This window comes from Caretta caretta, chromosome 2 (assembly GCF_965140235.1).
Source record: "Caretta caretta isolate rCarCar2 chromosome 2, rCarCar1.hap1, whole genome shotgun sequence".
NCBI classification, from domain to species: Eukaryota; Metazoa; Chordata; order Testudines; family Cheloniidae; genus Caretta; species Caretta caretta.
The window spans coordinates 245734517-245753237 of NC_134207.1; the positions used below are offsets into that span (position 1 = coordinate 245734517).

The window sequence follows — 18721 nt, forward strand, 5'->3', positions numbered from 1 at the left end:
AACACTACTTTCCTGCCTCACAGGGGTATTGTCAGAATAAATACCTCAAAAGTTGTAAGGTGCTCATACTAGAGTAAAGGGGGGGGGGGGGCCTAGATGAATACCTTACAGAAGGTATTCAGGTATAGATAGACAGGTCATTGCTGCATAATGCAAGGCCTGATCCCATCAACTACCACAGCTAAGTCTTCTCAATATTCCCAACCCCTTGCTCTTGTATGCAGAAAAGGTCTGGAACCAGAACTCAAACTTCTATTTTAATCAGAATATCATCTCTTGGTCATTACCAGATAAATTACCTTTCATGGGTAAAAAAGGCTTTTGGTGTAACAACAAGGAACACCATGTGTAACATTTTGAGTTTTTACACCATTAAAGTCCATGTGAAATTTCCACAAGAACAAGGTCCATACACATTCAAAAATCAAATACAGACTGAATACAATAGGAAAACTAACCTCATAGATAAAATATACTTTAGCTTCTACGTAGATTCCCATACGCACTACTGCACGTACCGCAGCATTCATACCTGGGAAGAGAAAGTGAATTCATTTATTACAAAATTATGCAAGGTTATCTCAATTTTCTAATATTAACTTGAAATACCTTTGTCTAAAACAAAATACAACAACAACAACAACAAAGGAATTGGAAGCTATAAATTGTTCCTAAACAGAAAAAAAAGCTTTTACTATAACAGAAATGTACATACTGACAATGCAGCCAGCTCTATAAGTTGAAGGGGGCAGAGTTATTTGTTTTAGTACCATCATTATATGGACACTGAACAGGGGAGCTTGATGAAATTGTCAAGATATTATCAGAATAAACAGTAATTAGAAAGTGGTGACTGATAAATGACATAAGACTGGTGGTTTGGCACCTTGCAATTTGCAAGACTTGCAGGCACAATTCAGTGCCTGCCTCCCCTCACGCCAGAGGGGAAAGTAAGCTGTGCTAGCATTTTTTCCTGGTCCAGCTCACTTTCTTCCAAACCAGCTCAGCTGCACAGATGGTGTGTTGTCGAAGAGCAGAACCACATGATTGCAGGAGGAGTGGGGAGTAGCAACCCAGTGCCAGCAGTTCTCCCCTTGAGTACACATCTGTGATGTGGATAGCATGAGTAAGGGAGTGCCTTATGGCATCTTACTCCCCTGTGCGGGGATGTTCTGCAGCTCACAATGGAGCCCGGAGTACTCTTTTCATAGATGCCTGACAAATTGAAACACTTGGCTGAATGATGTCATACTTGTGTAAATCAGTATTAATACTTCCATATATTAAGCAGCAAATATGTTCCACAGAACCATTTTATAGCACACCCAATGGGTGTCAATTCAAAGAGTCTAAAAGAATGTGGTGTCTATTATAATGGCACTCTCCATCTACCGTGGCGAATATTACTCATGAAAAAAACCATGGAGAATTACCAACAGACCCCAGGCATAAGAAACAAATACAGAGCTATAAGAGAGGGGCAAGGAAGCTGAGAGACTTCTCTAACAGCTGATCAGCACTCTCCTTGGATTTACAGATACAACACAGCATCAAATATAGTATAGTATCTACAGTCCCCCAGATCAATAGGATTCATTAGTTACTGGAAATAGCAAAGAAATAGATCAGCTCTGCTGATGATGTAGGTGCAAAATAATCCCTGATTTGAAACTCATAAGATGATCAAACCACACAACAGAATTGACCTGAATCTCCAAACCCACAAGCGAAGTCATGCATATGGCTTGTCCTCAGGGAGCCTAGATACTATCACTGCCAAGGAAGTATTTAAAGACCCACTGAACTAACCTCTTTGTGAATGTTGAAATTGATTAGTGTGAAGGTCCCAGTGACCCTGAGGTTTCCTCAAGTGCCTCTTACTTAGGAACACAACACAAATAAAGTATCTGTTATTAAACAGAAGTATCTTATTGTGGAAGAACTGAACATTAAGGCTATGTCTACACGAGAGACCTGTACTGATGCAGCTGTAAGATCTCTCGTGTCGCCACTCTATGTCAATGGGCAAGCACTCCCCTATTGATATTAAACCACCCCCAACAAACGGCAGTAGCTATGTCAGCGGAGAAGCCACGCTACTATTTTTAGCATGCCAGTTTGATGACAGCCAGTGCAAGTATGCCTACATGGGCAGGGAATGGCACCCCAGCTCCAAGTGCAGGCATACCCAGTGAGGAGAACAAGTCTGTCAGCTAGGGAGAGCAAGATAGTAGCAAATATCCATTCAAAGAGGCAATTCTCCTTCCAGAAACCACATACACTTTGGGTCAGGTTTTTTAAGTCAATGCAGCTACATCAATTTCCACTGGCTGAAGATCTGGCCTTTCAAGTATCGACCAAGGCCAGGGAGGATGCAGTAATCGCTGTAGAGTGTGGCACAAGGCACTCTTCACCTCCAAAATCTGTTCTCTATGGCATTTGCGGTCTCTGCCAACTGAAGAGCAAGAAGAGATGCAAGTGTCACTTAGCATACTAACATTTTTATGCAGAATACTGTTTCTCTAAACCAAGTCTGTATAGATACTGATGGTTAATTACATCCCTATAGTGATGAACAGGGTAAAGGCCATGCTTCTTTTTAGAACTATCGGCTGCTTTTGGTTCCCTTGATTTGTCTATAGGGTCTTACAGATGTGTTCAGAATGGCCATTCATTGAGTTTTCTCCTTCCCCACTTTCATCCTTCTGGAAAGCTCTCAACTGCTGCATCCTTCAGGGTTCCACCTTGTCACCTTTCCTGTTCAACATGTATGGGTTGATTCCAAGATGTTTTGCAGATATAATAAATACTGACCAACACAGAGTTCTGTGTCTGTCTTCCACTGACTAACAGTTTCATTAGCCCAAGTCTGTGACTGACTGGAAGGAAAATGGACAGGCTGAGATTCAGAATGAATGTAACTTGCACCAGCTAAAACAGAAGAGATTCTTGTGGGCATGAAGAAGCATTTAATGGACTGGGCAAAGGCATCACCTGCATCATCTCCTGACAATGCATGCCTGCCTCTTGTCAATGTTTTCTAAATTAAGCTCCTAATGGATCAGTCGCTGATCCTGGTTTTTCAGATTACAGCTGCAACACATTTATTTTAATCATCTGTGGCTTGTGAGGAGTCTGATCACCCCCTTCTAATGCAGAATTCTTCCCAGCCAGTAACACCTTTGCACCTCCAGACTACACTATGGTAATAACCCATACTTAGGCCTAACATCTAAGACCACCTTGAAGCTTCAGCTCGAGCAAAATATAACTGTCTTCTGCCCAACCAGAGGAGACCTGCGAACACAACACTCATGATCAGGTCTTTGTATTGTTTCTCTCTCTCCCTCCTGGGTTCAGCTCAAGGTGCTGGTGATAATCTTTAAAACCCTGAAATGTCGAGGACAGATTAACTGCATCACATCTCTTAAGGCCGGGGAAGGAAGCACTTTCTTTTCAGCTATCTGGGGTGAACCTGCCAGTGACTTCGATTGTCAACTCTTTGGAGGAAGGGCCATGTTTGTGTTCTGTCTTTTGTGATACAGCATGGCCAGAGGGCAGCAGGAGAGCCTTCTTCCCTGTAGAGGGAAGAAAGTTTGCTATAGATTAAAGCACCTGAAACAAACTGGAGCACCTGAAGCCAGTCACTTGATAAAACCCCCCTGCTTCAATCAAACAAGAGGAGGAGCTGAAGCAGAGTGGATTGGTGTTGGAGTAGAGAGCAGTTTGGAGGGAAGCAGAGGAGAGTTTGGAGAAGTGCTGTGGTGGGTTAAGAAGACTAAGACCCTAGGTAAAGAGACACCTGGTTTGTGCAGAGGGACGGCAGGAAGCCCCACAAGCTGAAGGGCAGGAAAGGGAAGTAGCCCAGGGGAAGGAACTGCTAGTTCAAGCGGTTTACTGCTATCCCTAGGGCCCCTGGACCGGGACCTGGAGTAGAGGGCGGGCCCGGGTCTCTCCCTCTCCACTCCCCTCCCCTAGGACACTAGTGGCAGTTAATACCCCAGTTAAGGGGCAAGAAATGGTGCCCTGAACACGCCCCCCCCCCAAGAAGAGAAAACGGGAGATTCATGATAGTAGTGCTGGCAATTTGCCACACGTGGTGTTAGTGGTGGGATCTACGCGCTGGGGACTTAAACCAGGGTTAGCCAAAACCCTCCCATCCCTAAGATGGATGACGTGGTCAAGGCCCTAATACAAGCCACCGCAGCCCAGCAGGAGGCTACCCGGGTCCAAGCAACCGCCCAACAGGAGGCGACTCAGATGCAGCAGGAGACTAATCATCTGTTGATGAGTCAGGCTGCCCAGGACCGAGCCCTGCTGCAAGAGCTGGTGAACCAGAGGAAGGCCCTTATGGAGCTGAACCACAACTGCGACGGGACCCAGACCATACGGCCCAGCTACTGCCTACAGAAAATGACACGGGAGGATGATGTGGAGGCATACCTCCTGGCTTTTGAAAGAGCAGCCCTGTGGGAGGCCTGGCCCCAAGATCAGAGGTCTGGTATCCTCGCCCCGTTCCTGTGTGGGGAGGCCCAGAAGGTAGTCTACGATATGGCCGTGGAGACTGCAGCAGATTACCCGCAATTGAAGGCAGAGATCCTGGGCAGATCTGGATTATCGACTGCATTGCGAGCCCAGAGGTTCCATAGGTGGAAGTATACGGAGGACAAGACACCCCGATCGAAATTGTTTGACCTGATCCACCTGACTCGGAAATGGCTGCGCCCTGAGGCCCTCAGCTCTGAGAAGATGATGGAGCTCCTGGTACTGGACCAGTATAGGAGGGGGCTACCACCAGGCCTATGGGCTTGGGTTGGCCAGAATGACCCCTCCACCTATGATGAGTTGGTCTCCCTCGTGGAAAGACAGCTGGCAGCCCGCGAACTGTTCCAGACCCCAGGGGGTGAGACACAGCAAACCAGGAAGCCAGTCCCAAACCCAAGGCCCCGGACTGTCGAACTCCAGAACCATAACTAGGAGGAAAGACACCGAGGAATGGCCTGAGGCCAAGAAGGGACCTGGGGGTTTGGAAAGAGAGGGCTGGGTGGGGGGCAGCCAAAGAGCCCCAGGCAGAGGGTGGCAACCAGAATAAGGGGGCGGTGTTAACAAGTGTGGGGAATTGGGGCATTGGGCTGCTATATGCCCCAACAGGGAAGAGCCTATGCAATGTAATCTGGGGGATCACGGAGAGCAATTGTGGCCTAATCGGCCCGGTAGGGGTCGCAATGACCTCGCATGGGTATACAAGACCAATAAAAATGAATGGTATCGAAACCATAGCATTAGTAGATTCCAGGAGTGCTGTCACACTGGTCTTGGGGAAGTTGGTGGGGCAAGACCAAGTAACCCGGGCCAAAACCACAGGGGTAACGTGTTCATGGCACCATAAATTTCTACCCCACAATCCCGGTACGGATTGAGATCCAGGGGAATACTACCAGGGTGACTGCAGGGGTGGTCCCTGGGCTCCCCTACCCTGTCTTAATTGGTAGGGACTTCCCCAGGTTTGAGGGCTTACTCCTCCCAGGAGAGCCAGGGGAAGGTAGCAACCCCCAGGCTGAGACAGAGGCACCTACAGATAGCCTCACCCCAATGTTTGCTGAATTTGCCCCAGAGTTATTCTCATCCCCCAGAAAACGCCAAAAGTATAGGCAGGAAAGGAGGGCAGATAAAAGATTAGGGACCAGGATTCTAGCAGAGAACCTGAAAACCTCCCTTGTTGGTAGGAGAACCCGTTCAGGAGGCCAGGAGATATTCAGGCCAGTTTGGACTCTGAGGAGGTTCCTAGCCCAAGTAGTGGCAACCCAGGGGGCAGAGTAGAAACAGGCCCCCTGGAATTAGGTCAGATTGGTACCGCAAGTGAGGATTTCGGGCAGGACCAAGCCAATGACTCGCTATATGTGAATGTGAGGGAGGAGGTAGTGCAAGTAAATAGCGTACCCATAGAAGGAAAGACCAAGGCCCAAGGCCATATTATGTGCTCAAACGCGATCTGTTGTACAGCATAACGCAAATACGAGGGGAAGAAGTAGAACAACTCTTAGTCCCACGGAAACACACAAGGGCAGTACTAGAGTTAGCTCACAGTCATCTATTTGGGGGACATCTAGGAGTAGACAAGACACTGGACAGAATCCTGAAAAGGTTTTATTGGCCAGGAATACGTGCAGAGGTCCAGCGCTATTGTGCCTTCTGCCCTAATGCCAGTTGCATAGCCCCCGACCTCATTTGCGGGCCCCATTAGTACCTTTGCCTATTATTGAAGTCCCTTTCGAGGGGATAGCCATGGACATAGTGGGCCCACTGGAAAGATTGGCGTGGGGCCACCGAAACGTACCAGTCATCCTTGACTATGCCATGCAGTATCCAGAAACCATTCCTTTAAGAAACCCCACATCCAAGGCAGTAGCAAAAACCCTACCCCGCATCCAGGCCATACGGACCTCAGTCTACCATCCACAAACAGATGGACTGGTCAAGCAGTTTAACCGTACCCTTAAAAGTATGATCTGGACGGTGGTAGTACAGGATGGAAAAGACTGGGATACCCTTCTACCGTATCTAATGTTTGCTATATGGGAAGTCCCCCAGGCGTCCAGTGGTTTCTCTCCCTTTGAACTACTATACGGACGCCACCCACACAGAATATTAGATATTGCAAAGGAGGACTGAGAAGAATAACCCAACCCAGGAAAGAATATCATTCAGCACGTGACACAGATGAGAGAGCGAATAACTCGAGTAACCCCTATAGCACGAGAACATTTGGAAAAAGCACAAGAGGCCCAGCGGACATATTACAACCATTGGGTGAAACTACAGAGATTTCAGCCAAGGGAACGGATGATGGTGATAGTGCCGACAGCAGAAAGCAAACTCCTAGCCAGCTGGCATGGACCATATGAGATAGTGGAAGCCACTGGGGAGACGGACTATAAGGTCAAACAATGAGACCGCCACACTTTGTACAACACCTAGCTCAATAGTGACATGATCCATGACTAGGGCCCCTAGGCATTATGGGAGTACAAATAATAATGGTAAGGTGACTTATCTTTCCCTCATTGTTGGTAATTGAGCAGAATCCAAGTGTGGACATGTTATTAGAAACTTGTTTAACCTTCGTTTGAGTTGTTTGTGGGTTTTTTTTGTTTGTTTTTGTTTTTTTAACTTTTTGACTTGGTGCCAGCATATACGCTAACATTTCAGGAGACAGCAGCGGTGATTCATTATTAGTACCCATTGCTGGCTGCTCGATGTAAGTAAGCACCTAATTGCTATGGTGAAAGGCAACTTAAATCAATAAAAAATAAATTAAGCATAAAATACTGATTTCTCTGACCCTTTAGAGTTGGCAGTTATAGCCGTCTCATACACAATGATTGGATAAGAGGCTCCTAAATCCCACTAATTCAGGTATCCTGATGTTAAATAGGATTTTTCTCCCTTGGTTGATTAACCTTTGTAACAGTTTCTTCATTAAAAGCGTGAAGGGAAAGAAAAACGTTTTTGAACACTATTTTGCTCATTTTTTTAATAAAGTAGAGGGTCTCTACTGATGCAGTACATTTTAGTTACTGTATGGTTTTACATGTGTGTTTTAGCCCTATTTGTTATGTAAGACACCTTTTTTTTTTTCAGTTCAAACTTTTTTTTTTCTTGTCTGTTTATATGATTTTACATGTATTCATTTTGAGCAGTTTTCCTAATGCTGAGGAAGTCAACTCCACCAAAAAAATCAGAGTTACAATAGATGTAGCATTTCAAAAGACAGGTAACAAATTCACTAAAAAAGTTACATGACTAAAAGGCTCAGAAAATATAATTTGCTTTAGTACTAAACTTTTTCTAATGTTAAATTATTCATTTCCTTCTCAGTGTCAGCAGCATTTTTTTGCCGGTTCCATGCTTATTCATTTTAAACCAACTTCTCTTTTCTGTTTCCATTTTAAGAACTCGCTGCTGCTTTCAGTTTGAGAAGTTTACTTTTGAAACAGGATGCCAATGCAAAGCTAAAAATGTATATAAAAATCCAGGGTTGTTTCCACACATTTACATTTTCCGTGTCTATTTGATAAAGATGGGAAGATTCTAGTCCAGGAATATCAGCTTGGGTTAATATACACAATAAGGCATTCACACAACCTGGTTTTCCAGCCATCAGTGAGAATTTCACAACTTTTACCAAATACTTAGATTGATAATTATTATTTGTAAAGCAATAGTTCCACTTCAGTGCCTCAAAAGATTTACAGTGCAACGGTCCCACAGAGTACTTTAAGCATACAGTTTTCTTCAATAAACAACTTGTTTATCCAACTAACTACTTAAATTACTTCTACACAACATTTTAGGAAGATGACCCCAAACTCATGTGTGTTTTCCTATTGATACAATTATGTAAATCTCGAAGTATGAAAGCCATGTCAGAAGAAGTGGCTCAAAAGGCGGATATGTGAGCAACACTTAGGCTTGTAACCAGGTTTCAAGAGGTTACAACTACTCTCCCCTTCTGTCTAAAGCTACACCTATACTATCGGTAGGGCTGTAATTCTCCTATTCTTGTACACATGCTCAGGCTAGCTCACATTGAATAGAGTGAGTATAAATAGTAGTGTAGCCACAGCAGCATGGGGAGCAGTAGCGGAGGCCATGGTTGAGTCAGGCCGAGTACAGACCCATAAGCTTCAGGCAAGTTGTATGAGGCACAGCTACACCATGCCTCTACTACTGCTACTCATGCTACAGCAGCTACGCTGCTATTTACACTCCCCCTCGCTCAATGACAGCTCGCATGAGTCACACCCTTGGCTCATACTGTATATGTAGCCTAAATAAGAGGTGGATGGATCCCAAAGCTTTTGTCTATTGCATCATGGGTTGCCAGTATGGAGAAGAGACCCATTGCCTCAGGCCATTCTGTATACCCTCACTGAAAATTTATAACTTGGCTATTTAATATACACGTTACCATTGCTCAACACTGTGTGACTATTTTGCACTCCATGGCTTGCAATTTTTAAATCAAGACTAAATGTTTTTTCCTCACAGATCTGCTCTAGGAATCATTTTGGACAAGTTCTACGGCCTATGTTATACAGGTTAGACTAGATGATCACAATGGTCCCTTCAGACCTTGGAATCTGTTTGCCTCTGTGCACAGATGGCAATATTTTCAGACTTGGGTGCTTAAAGGCAAGCACCTAGCCAATTTCCAGAAGTGTTCAGTACTCAGAGCTTACAATGAAGAATCTGTTGCTGTTCAGTATTGAATAATCTAGTGATGTCATAAAACCTATATAGGGCTTTACCTACCATTGGGTACTTACATCTGAATATTTTGGCCAGAGTGCATTCAAATATATAAAAAGATATCTACAGAGGAAAGCATGAAGTCTCTCCTGAAGCACAACTTGACTAATAAAACACTGGTAAACAATGTTTTATTTCATTACCTTTTGGCTTCTTACAACCAGCATTTCCATGAGAGTATCTATGAAATGTAATTGTATAATTACTACTGGAAAATGGATGTACTCAGTAGTCACGAGACTGTCCTCATTACTCAGTACACCAACGATACACACAGAGGATTTCAACAGTGGCTTAGAGACTAAATTGTGGCTAAAATAGCCATTTAAAATATGGCAACATAATTAAAATCCTTCTGAATTACCATTTTCTTTTTAGAAAGATTGTTTCCTAAACACAAAAGCACTGCTATAACACAAAATTATTACCAAATTATTTATATATCCATAGATTCCAAGGACCTTTACAATCCTCAAGTCTGACATCCTGTACAACACAGGACATGGAATTTCCTCAAATTAATTCCTAGAGCAGATTTTTTAGAAAAACATCCAATCCTGATTTAAAAAAATCATCAGTGATGAAGAATCCACAACAACCCTTCATATGTTGTTCCAGTGGTTAATTAATTGCTTTCTTCCGGCAGCTCGCAGAAGCTACTAGATCGCACGCCCTGGTTCTCATGGGTGACTTTAATTTTCCAGATATCTGCTGGGAGAGCAATACAGCGGTGCATAGACAATCCAGGAAGTTTTTGGACAGCGTAGGGGACAATTTCCTGGTGCAAGTGCTAGAGGAGCCAACTAGGGGGAGAGCTTTTCTTGACCTGCTGCTCACAAACTGCGAAGAATTAGTAGGGGAAGCAAAAGTGGATGGGAACCTGGGAGGCAGTGACCATGAGTTGGTTGAGTTCAGGATCCTGACACAGGGAAGAAAGGTAAGCAGCAGGATACGGACCCTGGACTTCAGGAAAGCAGACTTCGACTCCCTCAGGGAAAGGATGGGTAGGATCCCCTGGGGGACTAACATGAAGGGGAAAGGAGTCCAGAAGAGCTGGCTGTATTTCAAGGAATCCCTGTTGAGGTTACAGGGACAAACCATCCCCATGTGTCGAAAGAATAGTAAATATGGCAGGCGACCAGCTTGGCTTAACGGTGAAATCCTAGCGGAACATAAAAAAGAAGCTTACAAGAAGTGTAAGGTTGGACATATGACCAGGGAAGAGTATAAAAATATTGCTCGGGCATGTAGGAATGAAATCAGGAGGGCCAAATCACACCTGGAGCTGCAGCTAGCGAGAGATGTCAAGAGTAACAAGAAGGGTTTCTTCAGGTATGTTGGCAACAAGAAGAAAGCCAAGGAAAGTGTGGGCCCCTTAATGAATGAGGGAGGGAACCTAGTGACAGAGGATGTGGAAAAAGCTAATGTACTCAATGCTTTTTTTGCCTCTGTCTTCACTAACAAGGTCAGCTCCCAGACTGCTGCGCTGGGCATCACAACATGGGGAATAGATGGCCAGCCCTCTGTGGAGAAAGAGGTGGTTAGGCACTATTTAGAAAAGCTGGACGTGCACAAGTCCATGGGGCCGGACGAGTTGCATCCGAGAGTGCTAAAGGAATTGGCGGCTGTGATTGCAGAGCCATTGGCCATTATCTTTGAAAACTTGTGGCGAACGGGGGAAGTCCCGGATGACTGGAAAAAGGCTAATGTAGTGCCAATCTTTAAAAAAGGGAAGAAGGAGGATCCTGGGAACTACAGGCCAGTCAGCCTCACCTCAGTCCCCGGAAAAATCATGGAGCAGGTCCTCAAAGAATTAATCCTGAAGCACTTACATGAGAGGAAAGTGATCAGCATGGAACAGTCAGCATGGATTCACCAAGGGAAGGTCATGCCTGACTAATCTAATCGCCTTCTATGATGAGATTACTGGTTCTGTGGATGAGGGGAAAGCAGTGGATGTATTGTTTCTTGACTTTAGCAAAGCTTTTGACACGGTCTCCCACAGTATTCTTGTCAGCAAGTTAAAGAAGTATGGGCTGGATGAATGCACTATAAGGTGGGTAGGAAGTTGGCTAGGTTGTCGGGCTCAACGGGTAGCGATCAATGGCTCCATGTCTAGTTGGCAGCCGGTGTCAAGTGGAGTGCCCCAGGGGTCGGTCCTGGGGCCGGTTTTGTTCAATATCTTCATAAATGATCTGGAGGATGGTGTGGATTGCACTCTCAGCAAATTTGCGGATGATACTAAACTGGGAGGAGTGGTAGATACGCTGGAGGGCAGGGATTGGATACAGAGGGACCTAGACAAATTAGAGGATTGGGCCAAAAGAAATCTGATGAAGTTCAATAAGGATAAGTGCAGGGTCCTGCACTTAGGATGGAAGAACCCAATGCACAGCTACAGACTAGGGACCGAATGGCTAAGCAGCAGTTCTGCGGAAAAGGACCTAGGGGTGACAGTGGACGAGAAGCTGGATATGAGTCAACAGTGTGCCATTGTTGCCAAGAAGGCCAATGGCATTTTGGGATGTATAAGTAGGGGCATAGCGAGCAGATCGAGGGACATGATCGTTCCCCTCTATTCGACATTGGTGAGGCCTCATCTGGAGTACTGTGTCCAGTTTTGGGCCCCACACTACAAGAAGGATGTGGATAAATTGGAGAGAGTCCAGCGAAGGGCAACAAAAATGATTAGGGGTTTGGAACACATGACTTATGAGGAGAGGCTGAGGAAACTGGGATTGTTTAGCCTGCAGAAGAGAAGAATGAGGGGGGATTTGATAGCTGCTTTCAACTACCTGAAAGGGAGTTCCAGAGAGGATGGTTCTAGACTATTCTCAGTGGTAGAAGAGGACAGGACAAGGAGTAATGGTCTCAAGTTGCAGTGGGGGGGGGTTTAGGTTGGATATTAGGAAAAACTTTTTCACTAGGAGGGTGGTGAAACACTGGAACGCGTTACCTAGGGAGGTGGTAGAATCTCCTTCCTTAGAAGTTTTTAAGGTCAGGCTTGACAAAGCCCTGGCTGGGATGATTTAATTGGGAATTGGTCCTGCTTTGAGCAGGGGGTTGGACTAAATGACCTCCTGAGGTCCCTTCCAACCCTGATATTCTATGATTCTACTCTCACTGTTAAAAATATACACCTTATTTCCAATCTGAATTTGTCCAGCTTCAACTTCCAGCCATTGAAGGTTGTTATACTTTTCATCGTGTTATACTTTTCTCTGCTAGATTGAAGAGCCAATTTTTAAATACTTGTTCCCTATGCAGGTTCTTATAGATTTAAATAAAGTCATCCCATAACCTTCTCTTTCTTTACCTAAATAGACTGAGCTCGAGTCTTACACTATAAAGCAGGTTTTAAAATCCTTTAATCATTCTCATGGCTCTTCTCTGAACCCTCTCCAACAAGATATTCTATTGTGTAAATGCATATGCTAGCATGTCTTCTATACTGCATATGTTTAGAGAAATAATTTTACATATATATATACACACACACACACAATAGCATCTTGGGCATTTTAGGCTTGCTTCCCCTCAAAATGCCTTCTCTGCCTCTTAAAAAAAAAATTAGCACCAATCACTTAGAAATTGATTTGTGACACAAGTCACTTTTTTAATTTTAGAAGTAACATCTCCAAAACACCAGATACAGTGAATACTGAAAAAGTCTATACAAATTGCCATTAACTATAAAATGTTCATTTCCTATCTGTAAAATGTATGTTGAAACATGACATGTCAACTTTTTTAGCAAAGAAATTATTCTTCAGATTTATTTACAAAATGTAAAACAAATCCATGAAGCTATCTTCAAATTATGTATATACATAACACACTTAGCAACCATTATACAATATACATATAAATTCTACAATTTTGGGTGCAGAAAAGGGTTTGTTTTCTTTGGGGGGGGGCATGTAATGGACTGGGGCAATATAAGACTGTAAAGCAGTAGGTGATGAAACTGCTGCACAGGTCTGCCTACCACAGAGCCATGATCTGGGCTCTGGGCTGTGTAACCCAGAAGGCTATGACTATTTCATTAGTGCCCAAAAGTGTGCTAGGTGTTTTACCATACAAATGAAAAAACATGACATAGCTCTTAACTTTAAGAGCTCAAAACCAAAGAGTAAGAGTAACAAGCAAATGAAGGGATGGGGTGAGGAAGAGCTGAGGCAAGTATATAAATTTACACGACTGTCATTTAGATTTTTATGTTCTAAAACACACAGAACAACTCACTTCCTGTGGGTGACAGAGAATAAGGGGAGGGTGACATTCTATTGAAAGAGGATCCACACCTCAGGAGCCAGTGGCTGGTGTATAAATTCATCCACCGGTGCCAGTATTAACATGTCCAGGCCCAACACAGCGGGACCAACAGCCCAATGCACCTGCACACGGAATTCACAGTCTCAGGCCCCTCACTCAGATTATCTTTCACAGCATTCAAACCTTGAAGTTACCCGAACATCCTGTTTTGTGGTTAAGGTTACACTGGAGTTTTAAAGAACAGCAGTCCAGATTCTCAGCCATTCCCTGGCCACTTTACATTGTCCCACCAATCTGTTAGCCCTAGCCAATACAGAATTCCCTCTATATAATGGATCCTGGGCCACTGTAATTGCTGTTCCTCTACCACCCTCCCCATGGTCCTAACATTAACAATTTGCCTAGGGGACACTCTTCGTGCCTCAGTGACTTGTAACTGCCAGAATGGCCTTGGGGGGGGGTCATTGACAGCCGACATAAAGTAGCCCTGAGACTGTTCTACATTTTGCCAAGGACCAACCCATGACGTGCAAACCCCAGGATCTGAGGGCATAAGAGCTGCTTAAAGACCCCCTTCTCATGCCCCTCCCTCCAAAACTGCACCAACCACATTTGGATGCAGTCCAGAATCTGGCACATCAAGCTGATAGATCCTTGAGAATCAGCTGTCAATGTTCAATCACAATATACATCAAGAGACAGAATACCAGTTACTGGGTTTGTTTCCCCATTTAATAGCTGGGTGGCCAAAATTGTAGTGCTGACACAGCAAGTACAGAGTACACTTTACAAGCACAAATTATCTGTAACATTTTCACTTACACTAAATCCCCAATACACTGCTTATATTCACCACACAAAATGGTGGAAAGTACATCTACACTGTAAATACACTGATTAAATCCTGACTGTTGCAGGGAGCTGCTATAGTATGTGCTGTGAATGTGTATTAATACAGATTTAAGCATCTTGGACCCATAATACTATATACACACTAAAAAACCCTTAAGGAGATTAACAGTTGTAAATTTGAAGATGCCACATCTTGAACATTAATATATACTTTAAATATAAAAGACATGTAATTTTTCACTTTAAAAAAGGCCACTTTTAAATTATTAAAAAGTACAAAAAACACCCAAAATAGTAAACTCTTGGGCTGAGATTTTCTAGGTCAAGCATCTGCCTGCAACAGTGTAGACATGTGCCTGCTGCTTCAGTGAAAATACAGGTTAACAGTGGGGGAAAACTCAGAAGCCATCATATAATGCAGCACTAATAGGTGTCACTGTAATGATATCCATTCCTGTTGTCCGTAGAAACAAATTTCTGTTGTAAATATTCAAGAAGTTAAAGCAAATGGGGCATGGAAAATCAGTTAAAGAATAGAAAATCCTCCCAATTTAAAACAGGATTACTTTGTACAACTTAGTTCTTCCAAAACTGTTAATCTGCTTGTTTTTAATATAAAAACTCTCAACTACAGACCTCAATATTCTCTCTACATTACCCTTGGCCCCACGTGGTACAAATGACTTTGAAAGGTCATGACTCATACGCCTCCTTATTCTGTTCCCCTCCCAGGATGTGATGCAGAATGGAGGTTGTATACTTCAGTCTTCTGAACTGTTCCCAAATCCCAACCCAGTTATGTAAATGAGTCCTTAATGCCACTCAGACAGACCCACTAAAGCCCTAAGGTTGGGTTTAGTCTCGCTTCTCCTGAGAGAAATGAAAGGATGTTGCCTACAAAACCTCTTGGACGACATCCAGCGTACCCTGCTCATAGGCTTTGCAAAACAGTCCCGGAGCTTGGGCAGGGCTCCCCAAACGCTCCTCCCTTTTTATTTTTTGCTACACTTTGCAGAGAATCGAATCTAGGGCCGATCGATTTACTTTGGAGAGTTGTTTAAATGTTGCACTATAGCGCCCGGTGGAGACAGCGATGTCAGACACTTTTTTTCTTTTTTTAAAGGCGCTGCTCCTGCGTGATGTGATCCGCAGCCAGGCGGAAGCGAGTGGCAGGGCTCAGCCTCTCGCTGGACGTGCTGCTATGCTGCTCCGAGGAACTCACTGTCACAGTTTCAAAGGAAAATGGCGCTAGGTGGGCTCAGGTGCCCGGATCCCGACGGCTCCTGGAATGATTTCAGCACAACTGGGAGCACCGTCATAGGGCGGACGGCTGCAAAAGGAGCCAAGCCAGTCGCTGATTGTCAAGGGAAGCAGCTTGCCTGCCCCGTTCTCTGGGGTGGCAGATCCCTTCTGCCCCCGTATTGTGGAAGGGGTTAGCTAACCCCAGGTAAAACCCCAAGGCACCCCGTTACTCCAGGGGGAGGGAGGAAGGATGCTTCTTCAGCAGAGATATGACGCACAAAGGAATCCGCAACGACTGGCCGCGGATCACGTACACACTGGAGGCGGGGAGTGAGCCAGGAGAGACTGGTCCATGCAAACTAGCATTCTCCTACGCACTAGGGAAAGAGGGGGCGGGGAGGGAAGACAGGACAGGTCCCCCCGCATCCCAAACACACACCTATCAAGCTCATGCTCAAATAAATTGGTTAGTCTCTAAGGTGCCACAAGTACTCCTTTTCTTCTATCAAGGAGAGTGAGGCTTTCTCCTTATACATTCATTGAGAGAAGCGGGGGGGGAACTAGTCCCCGCTCCTCCAAACCCTTACACACCCACAACTCCCTCCACCCAGAAGCACATCTGCAGGAACCATACTTCTCTCTTCACCCTCACCCACGTGAAAGACTGGCGGGGAGGCCCGGTCCCCATCCCCAATGCAAAGGACAACACAGACTGTCCCCTGCACCGCGCCCCACGCTCCTGAAATACTCCCGATCTGCAGCGAAACTGGCAGATACCGGATTAAACTACTTCCCAACGCGCTCCCGGAGCTGCAGCAAAACTAATGTCACCCAGGAGGCGGCTATGGGGAATGATGGCAGCGGTGCACATTAACGAGATAATTCTCCTTCTGGCTAAGGAGATCGAGAGCCTTTCTTTTAAAATATTGCCCCGCATCACCCATCTAGAATCTGCGCCTTGAGCAACCCAAGATGGAACTGTTAATAACATACATAAATTAATTTGAAGACACACGTGGGAGGGGGCCTGAGAAGGGACCTCATGACCAGGTTAGTACATTTCAACCCGTTCTCCCGTTCCCTGGTCGCCCTTTGATTCAATTTCTGTAGGTCCTTGGTCTCTAAGCCCCAACATTAAACCCCTGCTACCCTTGCTTTGGACGGTTTCCCGATCGAAGCTAAGGGATATCTGCAACGTATTAATCTTGCGCGGGTGTCAGCTACCTAAACCGTTGTCAGGAATGCAAAACTACTGCTCCTGAGCCTCGTCAAAGACCGAAGTGAAAGGCGGATGAGGTGAGCGGCGGCACTGCCCCAGCAGCAGACAGCTCCCCTCCCCATGTGCAATGCACCAAGTCTCCACCTACCACCACCTTCTCCCACCCCCCTCACATGTTGGCCACTCACTAGCCCTTTCTCCATCCTCCCCTCTCCCTGCCATCCCCCGAAAGGCGTCTCGGGGATACAGTTACTGGAGCTTTCGGTTCCCTGCCCTCCAGAAGGCACGCTCAGAAGAGGTCACACGTTTGAAAATGTGACGAGGGAAGGAGGGAGGATGAGGGGAGGCAGCTTGTTGCCGCCCTGCCTATCTAGGCACGTGTGCAGCCCAGACGCGGAGGTTAGGCAAAAGGACGATTTTATTTTTTTTACACTGATCTCAGTAAAGCAGTCCGAGATCAGTGGAAGCGGCACTCTCCGCCGGCCCACCTTGCTGGCTAACCTGCCCCCTTTAGCCCAGATCCAGTGCCCCATCTGCTCCCTACCTCACTGCCCGCCGTGCCCCGACCCAACGTGTTCCTGCCCGAGTGTGCATGCTGCCTGCCCACCCACTGGCCCCCAGAGTCCAGGCACCTCCCACCCATGCCCACTCCACCGCCACATGAGCACCCGGCCCGTCTCCATACCACCCCTGCCCGATGCACCCCTTTACCGTATTGCCCCTTTCCTTCCCCCCAAATGTACCGTATGACATGCACTCCCCCCTCCCCAAACACACACACTTGTACTGCCCCCTCCCACATTATCCATGCTGCCCAATACCGCCCACGGCCATCCCGTACCCCCCCCCCCCCCGCAGCTGCACGGGCAGTCACCTTGCGCATCCCCGCCGCTGGTCAGCACCCCGATGGCTTTCCCTGCGCCCGAGAGATTCTCGAAGAACTTCTTATCCGCCGGCTGGTCCGCCATGGTGCTGGGAGGGGAGGGAGCGAGCTGCGGGCCGGCTGCGCGGCTCCCCTGCCCGGCTGGGGGTTGGAGAGAGCGAGCGAGGTCCCTGGGCGGCGCCGGAGGGAGTCCCTGACTGCGGGGACTCTGCCCTGGGGACGGAACCCGGAACAGAAACGCTACGGCATAAAACACGTGCAGACAAAGCGGGAGAGGCGCAGCCTTCACATCCCGCCCCTCCCCAGCCGCCGCTGCTGCTGCTACTACTACTGCTCCGGCTCCAGCCTCCTCCGCTCCGGCCTCCCCCCACCCCGGGCAGCTCTGCACAGAGCAACCCAGCCGCGGCGCCGGTGCGGCTCCACCCTCTGAAGGGCAGGGCGAGAAGCCAATGAGAGCAAGCGCGCCACCCAAGGAGCTCGGCAGCCTGCAGCGGGCGGGGGTGGGGAGTGGGCTGGGATGCTGCAGCGTGCGTGGGGATGGCGCAGCGGGGGAGGCAGTGATGGAAGAAGAGGCCGGCAGGTGGGGAAGGTGGGAGAGGCTAGAATGGGTGGGGAAGAGGGGGAGACGTGCAAGGGCGGCCCCCTCCTTTCCTTTCTCCCGTCACTGTGCTGGAGCAAGAGGGAGGGGGCAGAGGACGCGGCTGGTTTCCTGGCAGAGCCGCAGGAGGAGGGAGCTGCACAGTTCCTCCCGCCAACTCCCCCTGCTAGAGACCAGCCCTGAGCAGCCCTCAGGGCTCTCTGCCTGCAGGTGCTGGGAGGAATGTAGACTGGGCCTGTCTGGGGACTCTCGGGGAGCTGTTCCCTGTCCTCGCCCTCCATGGTCTGGCAATAAAAAGATGGGCAGTACAGGGGTGCAGGAACAATTTGCTTAATGGGGG

The 18721-nt window shown here is 46.7% G+C and overlaps 1 protein-coding gene across 6 annotated transcripts in view; it reads right to left on the reverse strand.

Moving 5' to 3' along the window:
* PFKP (phosphofructokinase, platelet) overlaps positions 1-18175 on the reverse strand; it is an 84312-nt gene extending 66137 nt beyond the window's left edge. For 2 of the 6 annotated variants that reach the window (XM_048837685.2, XM_048837683.2), the window contains exons 1-2: positions 17775-18172; positions 459-532 (exon numbers count right to left, since the gene is read on the reverse strand). In XM_048837685.2, the coding sequence (XP_048693642.1) occupies positions 459-532; positions 17775-17868 (168 nt within the window). In that variant the 5' untranslated portion in view covers positions 17869-18172. Of the gene's footprint in view, positions 1-458; positions 533-17774 lie in introns of all 6 variants that reach the window. The other 4 variants (XM_048837680.2, XM_048837682.2, XM_048837681.2 and 1 more) reach the window with 4 other exon arrangements.
* Between the last annotated feature and the right edge of the window lie 546 nt (positions 18176-18721).